This window comes from Rhinopithecus roxellana, chromosome 5 (assembly GCF_007565055.1).
Source record: "Rhinopithecus roxellana isolate Shanxi Qingling chromosome 5, ASM756505v1, whole genome shotgun sequence".
Lineage (NCBI taxonomy): Eukaryota > Metazoa > Chordata > Mammalia > Primates > Cercopithecidae > Rhinopithecus > Rhinopithecus roxellana.
In genome coordinates, this window is record NC_044553.1 from 162,828,323 (window position 1) to 162,850,951 (window position 22,629).

Consider the following 22,629-nt stretch of genomic DNA (forward strand, 5'->3'; position numbering starts at 1 on the left):
GTGATCCTAGGGCCAAGGGCCTTGGAGCATTTTATTGTGGACAGTTTAGGCCCTGTAACTTTTCCTTATCTCTTTATTAAATAAACAGGATGGTTAAAAATCCCACAAAAGTCAAAACTATGCAAGTGGTGTAAAATGGAAGTTACACTTCTCCTGAACCCCACCCCTACTCTCTCCAGAGGCAACAGTCATTACCTGTTACTTGTGTCTGTCCCAGGAAAGGTCCCCACCTTCACAAGCATAAACCTGCTCTGCAAACGCGAACGGGGCTGTGCCGCACACTGCATGCCTGTCCCTGTCCCGGGGCCACCCGCCGTCCATCCAGTGTCACCAAGGATGAAGTGAGGATGGGCCATTCCTACCCGGCCGGTTTCCATTACTACAGGCACCTCTGGCAGGTGTTCAGTTTCCATGGGAGTGTGTCTAGGGTGCCTCCCAGCTCCCACCCTGCAGGCTGAAGGGATGTGAATGGGGGTGGGGTGGGCTCTGGAGGGACTGGTCTGTCTCCAGGTCCCGTCCACCTCATCACACATGGAGACAGGAAGGCGCGGAGAGGTGGGGACGGGGGCGGTGTAGGGCTCTTGGCTGGCATCAGCAGGTTGGGGAGAGATGGCAGTATGGAGGGCCCTGGGCTCCAAGCACCCAGGGAAGGAATCTGAGCACTCAAGCCCCAGGTCCTCCTCCCTCCCTGAAACATTTCTGCGTGTGGTCTGATTGGAAGCTGAGTTCCGGCAATTAATCCCGTCAGAGGGGCCTGCTGAATGGTAGGAGGGTTTTTCTGTTTTGCTCCCTTGGTCTAGATTTCCCTGGGGACAGCTCTGACCAGCCGCCGCCTGCCTGGTAAATTAAATGTTAAAGAAAAACCCCCACAATGACTTTAATCAATCCACTGACATGGCGGGTGGCCTCCCAGAAGCCCTTGGTCCGCTGAAGGGAGCCCCCCCACCCCCGCCCCAGGCTCAGGGTCTTGGATGAGACAGGGTGGGGAAGAGGACAGTCCTCCCCAGTCCCCTTCCTGTGGGGGAGGGAGGGTGGATAGTCCCCCGAGTGTCCTCCTGGACAGGGACAGGGAGAAAGGGGGGACTCTGGCCCCCTTTATAACTTGCCCTGATCCCAGGCCAGGAGTGATAGTGGACGCAGAGAGGGGGCAGCTCTTCCCCGCCTCTCTCCTGACCTGAAGCCTGGGTGGATACAGAGCAGGTGGTCACGATCGGCCATGTGGCCAGCAAATCCAGCGTTTATGGTGATTCTGCTGGAGACAAATGGAAGCGCTGGGCTCTGGGTTAGAGTCAGGTTGAGACAATGTCCTCCAGCCTCCACTGGGGGGAGTCAGGGGAAGGGGGAGCAGGACGGTCTTCAGGCGCTGGGGCAGTGGGGTTGTGGGGCCTGGCCATGGTCCTTCCCAAGGGAGAGTAGGGGAGTGCAGGAGGCAGAGAGCACAGAAAGTCTAGCCCAGCCTTAGCAGCCCAGCCAGGCCATAGGTGCGTGCTGGCGCCGCTAAAAACGTTCTCCTTCCCTCGCCTGCTCACCTTCCAGGTCCTGCTCAAGGCGCATAATGTCCCCTGGGCAGGGTCCCTGACACTTCCTTAACTCCCAAAGACCTTCCGCGTGGGCCTAGCGCATCGAGGCGAACCTGTCTGCCTGTTTGATCCTCCTTCCCCCTTACTGTCTCAAGCCAGGCATCCCACCCACTTGCGCTCGAGGCTGGGGCAGCCCACAGGAGGAGAGCGGGACCAGGGCTTGAGCTTGCACCCAGGCAGAGCGCCCACCCCCTCCCCTAGCTCCGGACCCTGAAAGTAAAGTCGTCGTGCCCGGCGGCCAGCCCAAATCTTCCAGCCCTCAGGGAATCGGGGTCAGGCAGGGAAGGCCACGGGTGGCGGCAGAATCGGGATCCTGGAGTGGAGGCGCAGATTGCGGGTCCCGCTGCGCACGCTCCGTGGTCCAGTTGGGGTGGGCCTTGGAGGTCCATAGGCCAAGGTTGAATGGGGGCTCCGCAGCGTGGGCGGGGTGGAGTGCACAGGTCACTGGGCTCTGAGCGTTTCCATGGGCCAGGACCCCAACGCCCGGTGTCCTCAGGACAGATTGGAGGGGGAAGGGGCTGCGATTATGCCCCAGTCGGAAGGGTTTTACAGCAGCCGCGCTGCCCTCTCCCTGCCGGATACCCGGCAGTAGGCGCCGACGTCCGGGGGCGCGCGAGGCAGGTGGGTGCAGACCGCGACCCGATTCCGGCCTTCATCCTCCGCCCCGTGGCGGGCGGGGCCGTTGCCCCCCACCTCCAGTCCGCGTGGCTGGTGTCTGGCTCGCCGCCCGGGCGGAGGGGGCGCTGTCGGCGCGGGCGGGCGGGGCCGGAGCGCGGGGGCGCGCGGCGCGGAGCGAGCGTAGGGCTCGGGGGCGCGGGCCGCGGAGGACTAGGGCTTGGCGGGCGGCCCTGCGCGGTGCGGGGCGCGGCGGCGGCGGCGGCGGGCGCGCGGCCAGTGAGCGCGCGGGCGGGGCAGCGGTGGCGGGAGGCGCTCGGGGCCGCTCCCCGCGCTTCGCTCCTCCATGGCGCTGCCCGGGCCGCCCGAGCCGCCCCGCGGCGCGCCCCGCAAGGCTCCCAGCCTGCTGGAGATGGGAGCGCTCTGCCTGGACTCGGAGATCATCCTGGGTTTCACCAGCCACCTCCTGCGGCGACGAGGCAAGGTGAGGGCTGGCGGGAGGGGCGGGCGGCGTAAGCGCCGTCCCACGACTTTGCGGTGCGGCTCGCGCGGCCGGGGGGGCGGCCCCGGGAAGGAGCCAGCGGGTCCGGAGCGGCGTGCCGCAGTCCAGGCTGGGACTCGCTGCCACACTTTCCCCCATTAGCGTTGTCCGCGTCTCCCTCTTCCTTCAAGGCTGTGTCCCAACCGGACCCACCCGGTGGCTGTGGCTAGGGCGGAGAGCGCAGCGCAGGGACTCTCGGGCTCACCTTGCGCCTTGCTAGGATGGGCGAAGTAGGGGGTCAGGGGCCCCTGACTGTGAGCCCCCGAGGTGACTTCAGCCCCCTCGTGCACCCCGTGTTCTGCGGATATGGGATGTGAGCTTGTGCTTCCCGAAGCGCCACGGCGGTAGAAGCGCTGAAGTTGCGGGTGTGGCTGGCCCGGGGCACAGGACCGGGGCTCCCGACCGCTGCGTGCTTCTGGGCTGCGTGTGTGGGTGGGGGGCCCGGGATATAGAGTGTGTGTGTCCAGGAGCAGTGGAGCGGCGGGAGGCGGTGCTGTCAGCCGGCAGTGCGGGGTGGGGTTTGGGTGTTGTCCTGGGCACCCAGATCCGGATGTGGGCTGACGCCCGTTTTCTTTCTCCAGGCTGCGATGAGATGGGTAGGGGAAGCGCTTCCGGACCCCTAGGCTGGGTGGAAAGGGGCTGCAGGCTTATGGATCTCAGAGAGTGGAGAGTCCCTGCCACTTTATTCCATACCCCCTTGCGTTTTCGAACCCCAAAGGTCAACAACGACCCGGAAAGCCAGGAGGGGGATCACCCACCCCACTTTCTAGGGAGTGCGTGCGTGGGCGGGGAGGCTTATCCAAGTAAAAGGGGGTGGGCAAAACGGAAAGGGCCACTTTGACGTATTGAGTCTCTGCGAAGGCCTCACTGTATGCGCCGGCAGTCGCGTGTCCCGGTCTCCGCCGGGATCACGACCTTCGGAGTTTCCGCGTGCGCCTCAGGTCTGGGACGCTCGGCGCTGGGTTGCCCCAGTCTCGGAGCCGTGTGCGCAGCGGCCGGCAGGGGGCGCTCGCGTCACGGGGAGCCCGCCCGCCGCGCCCGCCTGGCTTGACCCCGGCTTTGGGGCTGACCCGGAGCCTGGCCCCGGAGCTGCCTGCGGCCGCGGATGCCGGCGACATTCGGGGCCCGGCTCGGCACAGAGCAACTGGTCGCCGGGGAAGTGGGGGGGCGGCCTCCCAGCCGGAGACAAACAGGCAATTAATTCCGGAGCTGAGTTCCCATCTGCCAGGCCTGCTGACAACAGGTCCGGCGCACGCCCGCGGGACCTCCCGCTTCCCGGGCGGCACGGCGCGCACACCCACTTGCGGGCACACGCGCGGCTGTAAAGACACGTGCCGTTCGTAGACGCGCCGAGGCACAGATACGCCGGCGCGGGCGCTTCCCGGTCCGAGGCGCACACCGCCGCGACACTGACCCACGCGCGACAGTTAGACCAAAAGTGGCCCGCGACACGCAGAGTACGCTGGGCTTGCTGGAAAGGCGCCTGGGAGTCTGGGGGCCGGGGTCCCACCCCTTCCTCGGCCCACCTCACCGTGGGACTTGGTCAAGAGCGTCCCCTCCACAGCCTCAGTTTTCCCGCCTGTAGAGGGAGGGGCGTCTGTGCCTCCTGGGAGACGCGCAGCCCTGGTGTCCCGGGAGAGGGGCGGGAGGCGCATGCGCGCGCGCAACTAGCGCCTCGCGCGGCCCTCATCGCCCCTCCCCAAGGGAGGGACTCACCTAACAGGTTGGGGTCCTTGGAGTACGCGGGGCCGCGCAGGGAAGTGGGGACCCTAACACCGACGCGCCGCCTAGCACTAGGCAGGGGCGGGGCACTCCCTGGGGTCCCGCCCCCTGCCGCCAGCCCCGGGAGCCCGAGCCCCGCCCCGCCCCGGCCCCGCCCTCGCCTCCCGAGCGCGCCCACCGAAGCTACCGCGCGCCGCGCTACACTCGCAGGCTCTGCGAACTTCCTAGCGGCTGGGTCGGGCCATGGGGGCGCCTCGGGGCCGGATCACGTAGCCGCGGCGCCCTCGGAGAGCCAGCGCGGCCTGGAGCGCCCGCCGGGCTCTTCCCGCGCCCCGGCCATGGTCGGCCGGGGCGTCCCTCTGTGCGCGGCGCAGCCCGCGGTACGCGCGGCCGGGCCTGGAGAGGGAGGCGGGTGGTGGGGGCCAGGATGGCGAAGATACTCGCGGGGTGCGCCGCGTCCCTGGGGGCAGGGCCTCCTGCTGGGGGTAGCGGACCCGCAGGCGGGATCTCCGGGGATGGAGGGAGTGGGTGAGCGCCAGGGTCGTGCCCAGGGCTTCTAACTTTGGCGAGAGCGTCACTCTGGGGCAGGGCGCGCTGGGGCTGGAGCCGCCGGACGTCCCAGGCTCACTGTCCGCTTCCGCCCCCACACCCTGCAGGTGGCCGAGGGCGGCCCGGCCCGCGAGCCGCCGCCGCTGCTGGAGGTGTCCCCCCGAAAGAGGCTACCCGCCGGGCCCGACCAGGACCCATGCGGCAGCCGCCCTGCGCCCGAGGGCGCTGGGGCCGGCGCAGAGCAGGGCCACTCGGCCAGCGGAGGCGGCTGGTGCCGCCACTGCCACACGAAGCTTGTGGAGCTCAAGCGACAGGCGTGGAAGCTGGTCAGCGGGCCCGGGACGACCCTCCGGGTAAGTGACCCTTCCTTAGGCCGACCCCTTCGGGCAGGGCCACGCCGAACTTGGGTGGAACTTGGGACTTGGAGGGAAGCAGGGTTCCACGCCTTCCCTGCTGCTGTTTCCACGGAGAGTTACCAGCCAGGACTCCCCTCTGCGGGCCTCAATTTCCCGTCTGTAACACCAGGTGTGAGCTAGGGCAGCTCAGCCCCCCCCCCCCCCCCCCGGGGCCCTGCTACCTCGGATGGGAGGGGCCTGGGCTGGCGTTCCTCCCACAGCCCAGATGTCCCACAGCTGGAACGCAGGTTTGTGTGGGAGGAGGAGGGGAGAGAGCGGATGGCAGGGACTCCACCCAGGGCGGGACAGCTCCTGCCCTGCCAGCAGGGAGAGGTTATTTGGTGCATTGTGGCCCTTGGGGCACCTGGGCCCCCAGCCAGGTGTCTGGAAATTGCATACCTGGGGCCGGGGGGCCTGGCAGGTGAAAGGGTGGGCCATAGCAGCTGGGAGGTCCCTGCCTACTTCTCTCCCAGCCTCAAGGATAAGAACTGTTGTCCTACACCTCCTGGGACAGACTGAGGCAGTGGCTGCCCATGGGGAATTGAGTCTAGGCCCTCTGGGTTCCCCAGGCTCCAGCCCCAGGGGCAGGTGCTTGCAGGGGAGGGGTTCTCCTGGATTTCCAGCCAGTGGGCCTGCCGGCTTTGGAGGGAGCAGGGACCATTGTTCCAGGAACAATGCATGCTGGAAGTTTGCAAAGGCTGGGGGCAGGTGGGGGTCTCCAGAGGAAGCCCGCTGCCGGGCTTTCAGCTTTTATGAAAGAGTTCCTGGGAAGTCCACATAATCCCCATTGAATCTAAATATAGTTCTCTAAGGAGGGCTGTGGGGGTTGGAGTGAGCTGAGACCCTGACTGCCCTGTCTGGGGCTGGGCAGGGTAGGGCAGGGTACTGGTCTGGTTTCTGTCCTGGGCACCCTCTCCGGGCCCTCAGGAGTCTTGGTGAGGGATGGGAGTGCTACAGCCTCTCTCTCTGGCTCAGGCCAGGCACCTGTGGGCCTGTCCTGGGGTAGGACTGGACCCACCCTGTCCTCTGCTCTGGACAGGCTGCAGCCTTGGCCATACTCTGTGCCCCAATGGCCTGTATCTAGTTGAAAAGGCAGCGGGAGACCTTTGAGGGCCCCCTGGAGAGGGCCAGCCAGAGCTAAAGGCCCGTCTTGCTGCCTCATTAGGGAAACAGGCCAGAGACAGGAGGGGCATTAGGACTGAGCTGGTCTCCCCATTCTTGGAGTGGACTTGAACAGCTGATGCTGCCTGGCCCTGGGACCATGGTCCTGGCATGGCGTCGTGGAGGGGAGGGGGCTCCTGGTCGTGGGCAGGCCAGGGGTCCTAGTGGAGAGGGCTGCAGGTCATACTAGTCCCTGGTGGATTCGAGGTTCCTCATCTAGGGGGGTGTCTTGTTCTCTTGTGGCAGACAGGTCATCAGGGGAGTCCCAGACCGCCCATCTCCAGCCTCCTCTGAACTTGGCCTTTGACACTGGAAACTCCTCTTCCGTGCCAGCTGGGGGCTCCCCCTTCCCTGGCTGGCGCTGGCACTTAGCGCACCGGGGTCCTGGGCTGGGCTCAGCCAGGGCTTTGTTCTGCTCTGGGCCCACTTCTTCTGCTTTGTGGCCTCCTCTGGCACCTGGGGTCTGTTCTGCAGTGCTGTCCTGCCTGCAGGGTGCTGTGCCCCTGGGAGAGAAGGCCTCATCCTCCACTGTCTCTCCACAGGGCATGGGGGGGCTGCACCTGCCATCCTGGGGCCTTACGGGTGTCATTGTGCTGTCCCCTGTGCGGGCCTAGGTCCCCAGAGTCCCAGCAGAATTGCAACCTGCAGCTCTGGCCTGGCCTTCTGGGCCCAGATGTGTGGACATGGCTGCTTCTGTGTTTGGGTTGGGAGGGAAATCTCTGGGGTGGCCAGGGGGACCCCAGTGTGCTCCCCGGAGTCCGGTGCACTGTCCAAGGGGCCCTGGCCTCTGCTGTCTAAGGCCAACGTGGCAAGGGGTATTTAGGGTTGGTGTTCTAGGATTTCCCCAGGGGCCCATTTTGTATTTTTTAGGGGAGAGATGAGCTTCTTTGAAGATAGCCCTTTACAGTTTACAGAGAACTTCACAATCATCTGTCTGTCTCATGCTTGGATCTTCAGAGGCCGAGAGAAGTGGGGAAACTTGCTGGGGCCCTCGCCTCTGGGCTCCCTGCCTGTCTCCGTTGTGGAGGGGCGCTTAGAGGGTCGAGGGCCAGCCTGCCAGCATCTCCTTGAATGTGTTGCTTTTTAGCCAGCCCGCGATGCCCCCATGGTCCTGCCCATGCTCATCCCCTGCTGGGCCCTTGCCCACCCTCCTGCCAGGAGGCAGTTCCCTTGAGCAGGTTCCTGAGAGTTCTTGGCCTCTGTTTCCTCCTCTGTGACATGGGACCATCTTTGTGCCCATTGCACAGGTATGTGGAGCAGTGCCCGGAAAGGATGCACTCTCACGTTGGCGGCTGTTGCTGCGATTTGCTGAGTTAGGGACTCCAAGTCATTGTGCCTGGGTCTATCAGAGCCCGGGTTCCGGGTCTGCCTCTCCCTTACTGCTGCGTGCTCTCGTCTGCCTGAGCCTGTCTCAGTTCCCTTGTCTGGGCAGTGAGGGTGACCATGGTCTCCCATCTGGGGACCTCATCCCCATGGCATGGATAAGACTGTGCGCTCCCCACCTTTCTGAGCCTGGTGCCCTGTCTGGGGCTGTAGGGGAGGGGGACGTTCTCTTCCTGCCCAGGTGGGAGCCCCAGGGGATTGTCTTTCCTGATCTACTTGGCCCTGGGTGTGGAGGCGGAGCCCATGCTGGGTCTCTGGCCGTGGCTCCTGCTCCTCACTGCACCCCCACACTGTGCCCTCTGCTCTTACCAGGGTCCTCAGGCCTTGTCTCCGGGCTGACTACTTCAGGACCCCCATGGCCTGGAGCGGCCTCCTGTGGCCTGGCCTCCCCTGGCCTCCAGGGTCCTTTCTCTAATAGGCTGCTCTGTCTGCTGTGCCACAGATGCTGTCCTCCTCCCCAGGCCCCCTGGCCTCCCTGGGCTGGAGGCCCTTCAGTGTCCTTGCTCTGGCCTCCGAGGCCCCTTCTCAGGTGCCCCCAACTCTGAGATGTCCCTGTGGGAGGTTGCATCCCAGTGCCTCCCATTCAACAGGCAAAGCTGGGGCCTCCTCCTTTCTCCGTGAGGCCCCTTGCCTTCCCCATGCTCACCCACCACCATGAACTGGTTCTGGCAGACCTCTTCCCTCTCCCTGACCCCAGTCCTGGTTTTTCCCCCACAAGAAGGAGCTCTGCCAGGTCAGGCATGGGGTCCGGGTCACCTGGAGGTGTTTGTTGAATGACTGAGGGACTAGCCTTTTCCTCCCACACCCCACTTGCTGGTGGTTACCCCAGGGACTGCTGGGGCTGGATTCCGTCTCTCTGCCCCTCAAAATGACAGTTCCAGTGGAGGATGACGATCCCCCTGCCCCACAAAGGATGGTTCCCTACTTCAAGGAGAGGGTCCCTGCTTGGAGATCCATTCCAGCTGCTGATAGACACGTCATTTGAGGTGTTGGCTCCTCCTGAGACCCTGTGACATTTGAAGCGTCAATACCAGTGCTGAATTGATTATCGCCCCCGATGGGGAAAATGATCAATTCTCATTTAGCTCCTGTGCATCTCTTGCTTATCCAGGCAGGGGCCTCGTCCTTATGCCCCCGAGAGCTACAGAACCACTACTGGTGCCGCCCGCTGGTGCCATGCAGCTGCCCATCGAGGCTGTGGCTCTGGGTTCTCCTCCCAGCGAAGCTCCGGAGTGGCCCCTGTGTGCAGGGAATCAGCTGTCCCGGGTCTGAAGCCGGGAACCCTCCTCCCGCTCTGCATGGCTTGGCGAGTCCTGTTTCTCCTTGGAGGCTGCTTGTGGACCTGTTTGCTTCTCCTCTTGCCTCTCTGGTTTGACCGGAGGTGACTCCTGCCAGCTCTTCATTCCTCCTCCTTCACTTGTCCGAGGAAGCCCTCTTAGCCCCCTGGATGGATGGGGGCATCTCTGTCTTCACAGCCTCCAGGCCTGTGATTTGGGGGTCCCAGGTCTATTGCCCCCAAATAGGCGATGGTCCTGGGAGGGTGGGAGCTGGACCTGACTGGTCCCACGATGGAAGCTTGCCACTTGCGGTTAGAGCCGCTGGGCCCCCAGACTTGGGGCTGCCGCCTTCCCTTGCTGCTTGGAGCCTGGCCCAGCTTCCACTGCTGCTGGGGCCAGCTTTGTACCTGGCAGTGGCACCCGTGTCGGGGATCCGCAGGGTGGGGTGCAGCACTCCCAGCTGAGCCCAGGTGTCGCAGGCTTCGGTGGCAGCCTCGGGAGGTGTGAGAGGGGCACGGCTCCCTGTCTGGCAGGCAGGGCACTGGCTCACTCTACCAGGAAGGGCTCTGCTCGGGAGGCTGTGGAGCGCAGAGCTCACAGTTGCCCTCGGGGACAGAGCCCGGGGAAGGGCCAGGAGGAAGCCTGGTCAGGCCCAGCCTTGCTGTGCAGCCTCTGTGGGACCTGGGCTTTCTCTTCCCTGCACGGGCGGTGCTGCCTCCGGGGTTCCCTGTGCTTCAGCATGTGATGGGTTGAGGGCACGTCCCTGTGCTTGTCTTGTCTTTTTGGCTGCTCTGGGGTCCCGGGGATTGAGGTTGGGCATTTGGGGGAGGACTTGAGCTTGAGGGATGTGAACCATCGTCCTCTGAACACCAGCCAGAAGCGGAGATGGAGCCCTAGCGGCTTCCAGGCTACAGGCTTTATGTCGGGGCAGGGCGTGCTCTGGGGCAGTCTGGCCGTGGTCACACGTGGGCTGGGTGGGGATGGGATTGTGGCCGCTGGTCTCACTGCCTCTCTGCTTCCAGGTGGAGGACAGAGAAGGAGGGGGACTGCAGGCCACCCCCAAACCTTCAGCTGCTCAGAGTCCTGCTGGAGGGGCTTGTGAGGGTTTGGAGTGGGCTAAGGGAATGGGTCTGGGGCCTTCCCAAAGCTCCCTTAAGTACCCCGGAAGGATCTCTTATTTGGAAATCAGAAGAGCTGGTTTTTGCCTTAAGTAACAAAGAAAGTCTAGTTCTTCTCTTCCTTTGCCTGCTAGGAAACTCACGGCAAATCTGCTACTCAGCTCTGGACCACATGGGACTTTTCTTCTGTCTTTAATGGGAACGGATCATTCTTTTTGTTCCAATTATGACTGACTGTAGTTGCATGGTTTTGTTTTTAATTTATTTTTGTAGTTCCTGCAAGCCATCACACAATCTTTATGCAAGACAGTGTGGGCTATGAGTAAGTAAATAGAGTAAAAGTGGACTGACTGTGCCTTTGGCGTGTCTGCCTCAGCCTGCTCATCTGGTCCATGGAAGCGGAGTCTGGGCTGTTGGGGGAGTAGCTGTCAGCTGGGCTTTCCCTGGTTCCTGGTGGCAGCCAGGCTGGGTGGTCTGGCCTCTGGAAATCCTGGCCCAGGAATGGGCAGCCCTTGTCAGCCTCTGAGCTCTGCACCCCCGCTGCTCCCTTCCTGCTGGGGTGCACACTGTGCTTGATGAGACTTTCTCAGGGCAGGCTCTGGAGGCTGCCACCCCCACCACAGTGTGTCCTTGCCCTGCAGGGCCTCAGTTTCCCACCTGTGAACAGAGTCCTTGGGGTGCGTCGTCACTGTTGCTTCCTCTGGCGCTCAGGGTCACTTTTACTTCAAGTGTCACAGTGTCTTGGTTTTGCTCAGGGGCATGCTGTGGCCACAGCTGCCTCTCCAGGATGGAGTCTTCTAGGCGGGACCCGTGGGCTGGGGTGGCCCGAGGCCCTCCGCAGGGCTGCGCTGTGCTCCATGGAGACTCTTCAGGCCACCTGTCCCCGACCCCAGCAGCATCCTAGGCCTCAACTGTAGGGCTGGGGAGGGGTGGGTGGCCCAGGCCGGTGCCTGGGGCTGATGGCAATGTATAGTCCCGCCTGGCCCAGCGCGAGGCCGCTCAGCTCAGCGCGCTGCATTGGGCCTGGGATGGATGTACTGGCTTCCCTCCTGGGCTGGCCTCTGACCCCATGTGATGGGTGCTGCCTGAGCTTTGGCCTCTGTTTCTGGTGGAGCGTGCCACGTGCTGGCCCTTGCCCAGTGCCCTCAGGGAGCTCTTCCTAAATGTCCTGTCCCCATCTTCCCTCCCCAGCTCCTAGCTGCAGTTCATGGCTGCAGCCCGGCTCTGCCTCCCAGCGGCCTCTAGGACCCTCACCCCTGCCGCCAACATGACCACCACAAAGCCCTCGTCCTCCAGCCACCTGACTTAGCCTGTGGGGGCTCCCCTGAGCAAGGCTGAAAGGCCCCTCCTTCTCTCATCCCTGGGGCTCCCTCTCCCCCACCCCCAACATTTGCCTTCACCAGGAAGAAGTGTCAGGTGACCTAGCTCCAAGCTTTATTTTCCACGCCTGGCTTTCTATCTTTTTCTCCTGAGGGTGGGGCTGGGGCCCCCCCATCAGCCCAGAGGCTCCCCAAGACTGGCCAACAAGGCAGTGGCAGGGGTGCATCTCTGGGTCTTGTGGTCACCCAGGTCTGAGTTGGAACCACAGCTCTGTGGCCCTGGCGCTGTGGTCTGAGGGAGGTGTCTCAGTCTCTGTGAGCCTCAGTCTATAAAGGGGTCACAGACTCATGGCAACCATGAACAAGGTAGTTGTTTTTGGGGGTGGGTGGCCCCTAAGGCTGTGCAGGGAGGCCACGGGTGCCTGGCAGGGGTGTGTCTGGGTGTTGGGATGGTGCCAGGGGCCCAGCCTGCCTGCTGGGTGATTGGGAGAAGGCTTGTCCTGGTCCTGCCCAACTTCCTGGCTGCGTTTGGTGTTGTGGGAGGGGCTGTACCTTGTGGGGCATGGGGTCCCTGCCCTCTGTAGATGCCCCAGAGGCCTGTGAGGAGAGGGGCCTGAGGGCGGAGGCCAGGAGGTCTGAACTCATCCCTGTGCCTACTGTGTGGTGGGAAGGGCACAGAGGGCTCAGGCCTGAGGAGCCGGGCAGTTGGGATGCAGGGGCGGCAACCACCACAGACCCTCTTTGCCTGCTGGGGAAGAAGTGGGGGCATGGGGTGTGAGTGACTCACTTGCAGCTACAGAGCCAGGCCCTCCCTGGCTTCTCCTTTGCCACTGTGTTTCCATAAGCAAAGTGCTATGACCATGGGAAGGCCCTGGGAAGGTGCGGTCCTGGCGTCTGGATGGCTCCTGGGGCGGCAGTGTTTGATCTCAGAGTTAAACCCAGGAGACGGGGCGGGGGTCTCCAACGGGTGGGCCTGTGAAAAGCCCCGAGATGGGCCTGGCTGGAGCTCACGTGAAGACTGTCACAGGGCAGGCCAGGTGACAGGAGGTGGGCGCTCTGGGGGCTGTGTTTGGAGTGGAGCTGCGCTCCAGCCCTGGGATCCTGGGCACTCTTGGCAGCCTTGTAGGAGGAGTTGGTGGTGTGGACAGTCCTGTGGCCCCTCACATGCAGAGGCTTCCGAGTTTCTGCTCAGGGATGCCTGGGGCCACTGGGAGGCAGGGGCTTGATTTGAAACTGAGTCCACGGGGCCCCTTGCCTTGCCCAGTAACTACAGCCTGTACAGAGTTGGATTGAGTGTGCAGGTGACCCCCAAGCCCCTGCAGTGTGCTGAGCATACCTCTGAGCACTGGGGTTCCTGATGAGCCTGCCCCTCTGCCACCCCACCTCGCCGGGGCCATTCTTGCCTATCTGGCCTTTAACCACCCATAGCTCCAGATCCCAGCATGGCATGCGGTGGAAGACAGGGGAGGCCATTGAGGGGACGAGGGTCTCAATGAGCTTGTCTGTGCCCCGAGTTGCCCAGCTGGGCTGACGCCTGGTACAGGCCCTTGGGGATGGCGTGCCGGCCAGTGCTGGGTGGACTGGGCTGTGTCCCTGCTCCCTCCCCTCCCAGCAGAAGAGGAAGGGGGTAGAGGCCTTCAGAACTGCAGACCCATAGGATGGGAATGGTCCCTGAAGTCCTGGCTGGCAGACCAGGGAGGGTCTGGGCCTTTAGGGAGGTGCCCAGCTGGGCAGGAGGGGCACTGGGGCAGCCAGGTGTGGCCAGCTAGTTTCCAGATCAGAACACCGAGCCGGCTCCTTGCCCCCCACCCTGATGGGGTGCACCAGATGTGGAAATGTCCTGGACAGAAGGGCTGCCGCCTGGCCGGGGGTCCCTTCCTGGACCTGTTGTCAGCTCCGGAAACAGTGGCTGCTCGAGGTTGCAGCCCAGCACGCTTTGTTTGGGAAGGAAAGGGAGGGCAAGATCTGGAGGTCACGACCCGTGGAGTCCTTACGCGGGCTGCCCACACGTGCACACCTCACTGTGTGGATCGGGGAGGGGCTTTGGGGCCTAGTTGCCTTCCCAGCGAGTGCCAGAGCTCCCTTTGTGGAGATGGGTGATGGGGACTCAGAGAGGGCCTCGTGTGGCTGAGGTCCTGGGGTCTGATGGCATGGTCTCTGAACTGGGAGCAGGACCACCCCCCCACCCCCCTGTCCCATGGTGGCCTTGCCTGGCAGGGAGGTTTGATCAGCTGTTCTTTCCCATGGGCAGTGGCTTGGCTGGCTGGAGCTGGGAGACCTCTCTCCTTCAGTGACGGGGAACCGGGAGTCCCCGCTGAAGTCCCCCAGGCCTGACATGTAGGAGAAAATGGAAAGATTACTTAAAGCAACTCAGAGACCCCAGAAACAAAATAAAGAACAAAGTCATGATTTGCAAGTAGAGGGGAGGCTCCCTAAAACCCAGGCGCTTGATAGGTGGGCTGTGCTTGATGCTAAATTGAATCAAATGAAGAAAAACATTTTCCAAATGCAAGTAAAGTATCTGTTTAATTAGACTATAAAGAGAAAATTAAAAGTCATATTTTGCAGTGGAGTAATTACTGTCTTCCTCAAGGCACCAAGGCTGTGCCTCAAGGCACCAAGGCTGTGGAGGCCTGGGTGACAGGCAGTCCTGCTGTCTGGGGCTTTTAGGAGTTCAGATTCCTGAAATTGGGGCAGTAACCCGTTGGGGGCTTGGGCCGGAGGACCTCATGAGCTGCCAGGATGGCTGGGAGAGGAGGCCTGGCCCCACTGCCTGGCCTGTGCAGAGGTTGGAAGGTGCAGGAAGTGGCCACAGAGCAGGATTTGTTGTTGTTGGCGGCGGGGGCTGTGCGGTCGGGGAGGGGGAGGGGCAGGGCTACAGGGCTGGGCGGCCTTTGTCTCTCTGAGGGCTGCGTCTGGAGTCTGCCGTGCGGGGAGCAGTCAGTGGTGTGGGAGACCCTCGCCTTCGCCTTATGGGGCCCAAGGTGCCCATCTCTGGGAGCCACCCGTGTCAGCAGCGGCCTCCCTGAGCCCCTCCCTGGAGCCCTGAGTGCTGGCCCAGTGTGCTGGGTGGGACGCTGACTTCTCCTCCTGTCGTAGCCGGACAGTGTGCTGGGCCCCAGGCTGGTCTCGCAAATGGGAGGTCTCAGGTCCCCTGGGCTGGGCTGTGTGGCTCTGAGTGGCCCTGGCAAGCAGCCCTGTGGTTCTGTTTCTGCCCGAGCAGCCTGTGCCCTGGCCCCTGTGCTGTGCCAGCCTGATGCAGCCTGGCTGGTGTGATGGCTCAGTAGTAGGGGTAATGGCGCCCGGTCCCATTCAGCGCCTTGCTGTCTTGCGCTAGGCTGGTCTTGTGTGAGTGACTAGGGTTGGAGAGATGGCCCCTGCCCTGTGCCTGTTCAGGGGCTTGAATTCCTGGGGCCTTGGATGGGCCTCTCAGTGCCCCCCATGGAGCCCGCTGGGTCAGGGTTGGGTGGTGAGAGTCCCTGAGAGGAGGACCTGGTGGCCCGTCCTGGGGAGGGGTGCGTGGCTCACTTGTGGGCTTTCACCATGGGGCCCGGCCTCCAGGATGCTGCCTGGCACCTGGGCTGCTGGGGGAAGGTACCCTGGCCCAGATGCCTAGGCCGCCACTGTTGCTAAGCAGGTGACCGGCAGCCTCGGCTTCTCCCCAGTGGGGTCTTCAGCTTGATGGGCCCCCCTCCAGCACAGGCCCCCAAACACCTGGGACTTGGATGCCCAGAGCTCTGAGGCCTGGATAGGTCTGGGGCCTCCCTGGCAGCTGCTGTCTGAATTCCTGATGGCGAAGCTGGGTGGGGGCTCGGGCGGGGGGCACTGGGCGGGGGCCGCTCTGGCTTCCTGTCCCCTTTTCCCTGCCGCCCCTCTGCCTGGCCAGCCCGTGGTGGGCGGTGCATTCTCAGGGCGGTCGGGGCTCCCTCCCTCCCCTGCCCTCCGCTCTCCTTCCTGCCTCCTGCCGTGCAGCCCCGGAGGGAAGGGCAGGGTGGGCTTCCCAAGGCCTGAGGTCGCTGGATGGGCAGAGGCTGCCTGGCCTGTCGAGAAGCTCCAGAATGGGGGGCTGGGGGCCGGGCTGAGGGCCGGGCTGCTTGTCAGGTTGGGTTAATGGCTCCAGCAGGCGGGGACTTCCTTCCCCTTCACTCGGGCCACCAGGGCAGCCTCCTGCTGAGTGGAAAATCAGCATAATCTGAGCCCGACTGGAAAACAGACCCTGTCTGCCCTCAGCTTGTGGCTGGGACTGAGGCCAGGGGCCGGTTCTGGGTTCCACATGTAGACCTGTGTGCCCGCTGGCTGCATCAGCAGAGCTAAGCGGGGCTCCTGCAGAGTCTGCTCTGGTAGGGCCCTCCCCCCGCTCCTCCTCCTCCTCTGCAGGGCTCCTTGTGGCTGACCTCAGCGAAGCCCCGAAGCAGCAGGAGGGAGGGGCATTGGCTAATCGGGACCAGACATGCCAGGCACTTTAGAGGCTCTGCAGGCCCCTGGCTGGAGGAAATCCAGGCCTCTGGAGTGGCCCATAAATCAGGCATCTGGGCCTGGTGGGGGTCGCCCTTTCATGCGACCTGGTCTGCCTGGGACTGTGGGGAGTGTGAGGTGGTCCTGGGGGAACATGATTGCCGCACATGCTTGGCTGACACTGGCCACCCTGGACCACAGCTGTCACCACGGTGAGCCTCCAGGGCGTCTGTGGACAAGGGCCCAGCCAGCCAAGGACAGGCTCAAGGAATGTGGGTGGGGTGAATGAGACACCCTTTCCCCAGTGTGATGGGCCTCAGCTTCCTCATCTGAGAAATGGGCACATTTGAGAAGGCCACAGTGCCTTCTGTGGCCAACAGGGTGGCTGCATTGGAGTCTGGTCTTGCCTGGAATCCCTTGGGGCAGTGTGGCCAGCCATCGAGCCAGGGACTGCCTGGGGCCAGGTGGGGTGGGGAGGCCCAGGTTGCGGGTGGTGGGGAAGTTGGGGGCTGGTGGAGGACCCCTGTTGGGTGGTGTTCGGAAAGCCCTGGGTGGTCACGGCCATAGCAGGGCTGGGCTGGTGCTGTCTGGGGGGCTGCCCAGGCTGGGTGCCCTATAGCTGGGACACCCCTTGGGGAGGGGGTGCAGACACAGAGGGCCTGGCCCCCTCCACAGAGAACAGGACAGACACTGGTCCTGGCTCCGGCCCTGACTGTTGCAGAGCGGTCCCAGGGGCAAGGCCAGAGCCTGGTGGGGTGGCGAGGGACACGGGTGGGCCCCAGGGAGGAGTGAGCCTCCTGGTCAGTTCTCTCCTGGTGAGCTTTGCTCTGTGGCTTGTCTCCTTCTTGCTCCACCTCCTCCTTCTGGAAGATGTCACTGCCTTCAGGAAGCCCTCCCTGAATTTGAGGCTGGGTGAGGAGCATCCTCTGGGTTCTCCTGGCTCTTGTTTTTAGCCATTTCTAAAACCCAGTCTCATGGCCGGAGAAACCTGTGTCCCCCCAGTTCAGGGAAGGGGACAGTCACCAAACAGGGTGCAGCCCAGCGCACAGCGCAGACCCTGGGGGCAGCTGGAGTGTGTGGTGGGGGGCAGGGCCCTGGGCTGTACCCGATCCTGCGGCCCTTGCGCCCCTGCGGTGAGCTCTTGTGCCCTCTAGGAGTGTCTCCGTGGGTGGCCTTGGCTTCTGTTGACACCGTTACAGCAGCACTGGTTTGATTTTCCACCTGCCCCACTGGGGCTGGAGACCTGGAGAGGAAGGGGGAGGGTCTCCTGCCCCCCCCGCTCAGCCTTGAGTGAGTGTGGGTGAGGGAGGCCCTTGTGGCTCTGGAAGAGACATTGCTTTTAAGGGGCCCTGCTTCTCGCCAGTCTCCTGCGTGTCCCCGGCCAGGCGGCCTTAGCTGACAGTGGTCTGGTTGTCCAGGAGCCACAAACCTTCCTTGTTAGCTGCAGGCCGGGGCGGTTAATGATGGCTGGGGAAGGTGGGCAGTTAACAAGGACATTGCGAGCCTCACGATGAAGCCTGATAATTATTTTCCTGCTGGGCTCGTGTGGATGAAACTCTTTGGACTTATTAATCTGTTACGGGTGGTGTGGTGGCCAGGCGGGGGCTCGAGGCTTCATGGAGGGTGAGAGTGCTGGTGGGCTCTGGGTGCCGGCCCTCCCTCCCCAGGCGCTGACCCTGCCTTTGTCCCTTGCTGTCCTCAGGATCCTTGCCTCTCTGCCCTGCTTCTCGACAAGCTCCCAGCACCTGGGGCCCTACCAGCCTGTCGCCCAGAGGCTGAGCGCCGCTGTGACGTCTGCGCCACACACCTGCAGCAGCTCACACGGGAGGCCATGCACCTGCTGCAGGCCCCTGCCAGCCACGAGGACCTCGACGCCCCCCATGGAGGCCCCAGCCTCGCACCCCCCAGCACCACGACCAGCTCGAGGGACACGCCAGGACCAGCAGGTCCTGCAGGGAGGCAGCCAGGCCGAGCCGGGGCAGACAGGACCAAGGGGCTGGCCTGGCCCCCCGGGCCCAGTGTCCAGGTGTCTGTGGCACCTGCGGGTCTTGGAGGGGCGCTGAGCACGGTCACCATCCAGGCTCAGCAGTGCCTGGAGGGCATGTGGAGCGTCTCGCGGGTCAACAGCTTCCTCCCGCCGGCGTGCCTGGTGAGTGTCTTTCTCAGCGGATGGGGGCTGCTGGCCTCTTCCATCAGAACTGGGCTTCCTTCGGGGGGTTTCTGTCCATGCCGAGTGCCCTGCAGTAAGGCTTCCCTGAAGGGAGGGGACTGCGTGCATGGGGCTTCCCCAGACACTCCTGGGGCCCCACATCAGATGCATCCCTCCATGATGCACAGCAGCTACTCTCAGGTCCCTGCCCGACTCAGCGGATACCTTCTTTGGGAGCACGTGCCCCTCCCTGGCTGTCTTTTGAGACTGGGGCTGAGGGCTCACCAGCGCCCAACACAGGGCTTGACGATGTACAGTGCACCATACGTAGATCAGGGCTCACCAGGCAGATGGAGTAGGAGGACGCTTGCGGCAGAGCGAGGGCCGTGCGGAGGCCTGGGGGTGCGAGGCATCCATGGACGTCGGTGTGTGTGGCTGCATGGAGAAGCCTCCCTGCATCGCCTGCCCGTGTGGCACCCCGGGGGCGGAGGGACATGTGGGCCCCCCTGCATCGCCTGCCCCTGTGGCACCCCGGGGGCGGAGGGATGGGCGGGTGGCTGTGAAGAGCCCTGTTTCTGCCCGGCACACTGTCCAGTCACCGCAGAGCGACCAGCACAAGCTTGCCCTTCTCCCTTGGTCTCCAGGCCTGGTGGCATTTCCAAGGGCAGACAGGTGCAGAGACCCCATAGTCTCTGGGGCAACATTGACCGCTGATCCTGAGGCCAGCCAGACCCTGCCCTTGCCTTCTGGGCTTTCAGCCTCCCTGTGACTGGTGAGGTGGCCTGTCTGGACATCAAGATCCTGCCCCAGCTGGGGGCTGGCCTTGGCTCTAGCTGCCTTGGCACTGGCTGCTGGGCTGCCCTAGGGGTCGAGGTGCACAGAGGCCCATGGGAGGAACTTCTGGACACCCCCTGGGTCCCAGCTGGTGTGATGATTCCCCTGTGGCCTCGGCATCCACACCCTTTCACCTATGAACTCCCTGGTGAGGCCAAGAAGAGAGAGCCCTACCCTTGCCATGAGGTGCCTCCTGGCCCCAGAGCTGGGCATCCTGGGAGGGGTAGGTGGGGACGGTGCTGGGGGCTGCAGCAGGTGAGCTGGGCAGCATCCTGGAGGAGGTGGCATTGAGCTGGGCCTGTGTGGAAGAATCGGGCTGGGCCCGAAACCCAGGGTGGTGGGCACAGGTGCCTCCGTCTCCTGCTCTTGTCTCCCTGGGCCACTCGGCCTCACTGCACCCTGTCTGTTGCTGAGGGTCCCAGCGGGTGGGGGTGGAGAAGATTGCAGACCCCTTGCTGGGCAGCCCTGCTGGGGGATGGCGCACTGTGAACGGCAGGCATTTAGGCACCCTCTCTGTGTTATGTGCACATTGATCGTGGCCAGGGTGGGTGGGAATGGATTTATAATTAGACAACAGTCTGGGCGATCAATAGGGAGATTATTAGAGCCATAAATAGAACTTTAGGATTCAGATGAGGTAATTTCCCCTGAACCAGGGCATCGATCATTAGCGTGGCCCTGGAATGTTAATGTTGCCTGTTAGACTCTAGAGTTAAATACTTGTGGAGAGACGCGCTGCAAATCTCCACCATAGACCGTCAGCCACCCCTGGGCCGAGTGAGATTGTTCCAAGGCGAACACTGATCTGGGGCGAGCGGGTGGGACGGGGGTGCTGTAGCCCTCTCTGTTACACGATGTGGAGAGGAGGGGCAGGGCCCAGCCATGGCAATTTGGCCTTGGCCGAGGCTTGGCAGGGGATGCTGAAGGTGGCTGGGTCTGGCCAGAAGAGGCTAATCCTTGGAGGGGTGGTGGGTGGCCCAGGGCTCTCAGGACCCCCTGCAGCCACAGGTGGGGCCTGGAACATCCCACATCTTGAGCATCCAGAGACTCCTGGGCTATGGAGCTGCCTGGCAAGGCTGTCCAGCGGTTCTTTCCTGGCTGTTGGGCCGGGGCAGTGCTGCCATTGCAGAGGGCAGAAGCTGCCCATGGAACCTGGCCCTGTGCCTGTCCCCGTGCCTGTCCCCCACCCCTCCTGCCCTGAGAGCTCTGGACGGTGGTCATGGGGGCCACCCCAGTGCCCTGTCTGCACCACCAGAGGCTGTCAGGGTCTGGGACACGCTGCGAACCGTGGCGCGTTTCACACTGTGAACCAAGCTGCGAGACCGAGGCTGTGACCTTCAGAGCCCACAGTGGGTTGCAAGCGGCACAGTGGACCTCCACAGAGGGGTGGCCCGGTGGGCAGTGCGGGGTGCTGGAAGTGTTGGCGGTGGCCCAGAGGAGCTGGGGTGCCTCTGTACTTGGAGGTTGGGTGGCACCAGCTTGGGGGCTCCTGCCACCCCTGTGCTGGACTGCAGGGGCTCTGGAGGGTGTCCCACGGTCCTCACAGTGAGACAGGCCAGGCAGGGGCAGATCTTTCAACTCAGGGCTGTCCAGGCCCTAAGGCCCTTGGAGTGACGAGGCTGGAGCTTCACGTGGGTGGGTGGATCCGCCCCATGGGGCTCTACAGGGTGGCACACATCCACACCTGTGCAGGGGTGACACTGGCAACTGAGAGTTCTGCTCTGAGCCTCCCTGGCCGCTCCTCGGCCCCTCCTCCTCCCTTTCTCCCCCGACTTTTCAGCACAAAATAGCACCCAGTGAAGCATTTATCTGGAGGGCTGGTGTCTTTCGCGGGCCAGAACCTTACAGATGCGTTTGGGCTTGGAGGGCTCCTAAGAAAAGGGTTAGCTTGGCGTTTCCTAAACTGTGTTCCATGGAACCCTGGTGTTCCCCGAGGTCGCAGGTGCTCTCTGGTGGCTGCCTGGTGCCTGCTGTGGTTAGGAAGCTCTCACTGGGGTGGGTCCCGTGCGGCTATGCTTGGGGCCCTTGGCTCTGCGCCCCTCGGCCTCACGCTCCCCTCTCTCTTGCCTTTCCTTCCGCTGCTGCTGTGGCGCCTCCATCACATGTTCTGTTTGGCCGCCCGCCCCCCCTCTCTTCTGCCCCCGTGTTGTGGTCTTCCCTCTCGCCGTCCTCCCCCGCCCCCGGCTCTCGCTTTGCCAGACGCCTTCTTTTGGCATGCCCGGGCTCTGCTTCCGGCAGGAATTGGCAGTGGCCGTCCCGGCGGATGGGGCGGTGTCCCGGCAGCGCGTGGGACGGTGGAGCCGAGGCGCGTGCCGGACTCCTGAGACAGGTCAGTGTGGGGAGGCCCAGCTGGCTGCAGGCCTGCACCGTTGCTGGGCGGGGCCGGAACCTTCTGGCCGGAGGTGGAGAGGCTGGCTTGAGATGGGGGAGGGCTCGGGCCCTGTGGGAAGAGGGCGGAGGGGCCGGGTGGGCTGTGGTGTAGCAGCTCTGTCCCTGTTGTGGCCCCTCCAGCCTCAGTGCCCCTGTCCAGTGGGGGAAGCAGGGTATCCTGGTGCCTCACTGGACACTGTGATTGGGCCTGGCCCAGGATGCCAAATGTGGCCCTATGGTGGTGCCATCGCGACAAGCCACCTGTGGGTGCCGCGCCAGCTGTGGGTGGTACGACCCCGGCCCCGGCCCCCAGGAGAACTGGCCCTGGGTGCTGACTGCCATGCCCAGGTGTGCTCAACCAGACCCAGCTCTGCTTGGGGGGCTCAGGACCTGTTGTTAACATTGTAACTTTAAAGATAACTCTTTACTGTCTGCTCAGCAACGGAGTTTAGGCCTTTGATAAGGAGCACATACATTAAGTGATGAAATAGAATTCACATTTGAGGTGAGGGGGTGGCTTGGAGAAGGAGAGGGCTGGCCAGGCTGGGTTCAGAGGGATGTATAGGAGTTCCTGGCCTGCCGGCTGGTGGTGGGGTGTGGTGTGCTGGCACAGTGTCTAGTGAGCTGTTCCAGGTCCCAGGTTCGCCCTTTTCTGCTACTGGGCAGTCCTTCTGGAAGCCCTGGAGGAGTGGCTGGTGCCTAGAGCCTGGGAGGGCACCCGGCTTCCATCCAGCCTAAGTCTTGGGGCTCTCTGTGAACTTCCTTTCGCAGACTTGGTTCTGTTCCAGGTCCTGGGAGGGGCCTGGAAGCTGGTGCCAGGCATGGGTTGGGCAGGGTGAGCCCCTCCATGGTGGTGAGGAAGGGGACTGTCTGGGACGGCAGGGCCTCTGTCTGGAGTGTCCCTCCCAGGTCCTGGGGTGGCTTGTTCTGCTGATGTGCCATGCCTGGCCTCTGACCTGTGCCACTTGGGACACCCTGAGGATGCTGGGCCCTCCAGACCAGCGCACATCCCCTCAGCATGGGGACCCTAGTCCTCTGCCAGCCTGGACACAAAGGACACCTCGGGCAGTGGTTATTCATTGGACACTTGGGGCCGAATGACGGTTGGCACCCGGGTGACTGTGACCGGACCAGGCCGCGGTGCCCAAGGGGGTCCTTGGA

The 22,629-nt window shown here is 63.5% G+C and overlaps 1 protein-coding gene and 1 long non-coding RNA gene across 6 annotated transcripts in view; one reads left to right on the forward strand and one right to left on the reverse strand.

Moving 5' to 3' along the window:
* Window positions 1-864: 864 nt before the first annotated feature.
* On the reverse strand, window positions 865-4,703 carry LOC115897742. The gene is made up of 3 exons (XR_004057527.1): window positions 3,605-4,703; window positions 2,942-3,318; window positions 865-1,249 (listed from the first exon to the last, which is right to left on the reverse strand). It is a non-coding gene; the product is annotated as an uncharacterized LOC115897742 (long non-coding RNA).
* KIF26A (kinesin family member 26A) overlaps window positions 2,502-22,629 on the forward strand; it is a 42,628-nt gene continuing 22,500 nt past the window's right edge. For 2 of the 5 annotated variants that reach the window (XM_030931744.1, XM_030931745.1), the window contains exons 1-3: window positions 2,502-2,679; window positions 5,115-5,360; window positions 17,818-18,264. In XM_030931744.1, coding sequence (XP_030787604.1) covers window positions 2,542-2,679; window positions 5,115-5,360; window positions 17,818-18,264 — 831 coding nt within the window. In that variant the 5' untranslated portion in view covers window positions 2,502-2,541. Of the gene's footprint in view, window positions 2,680-4,716; window positions 4,839-5,114; window positions 5,361-17,817; window positions 18,265-21,346; window positions 21,428-22,629 lie in introns of those variants that run through there. The other 3 variants (XM_030931746.1, XM_010376943.2, XM_030931747.1) reach the window with 2 other exon arrangements.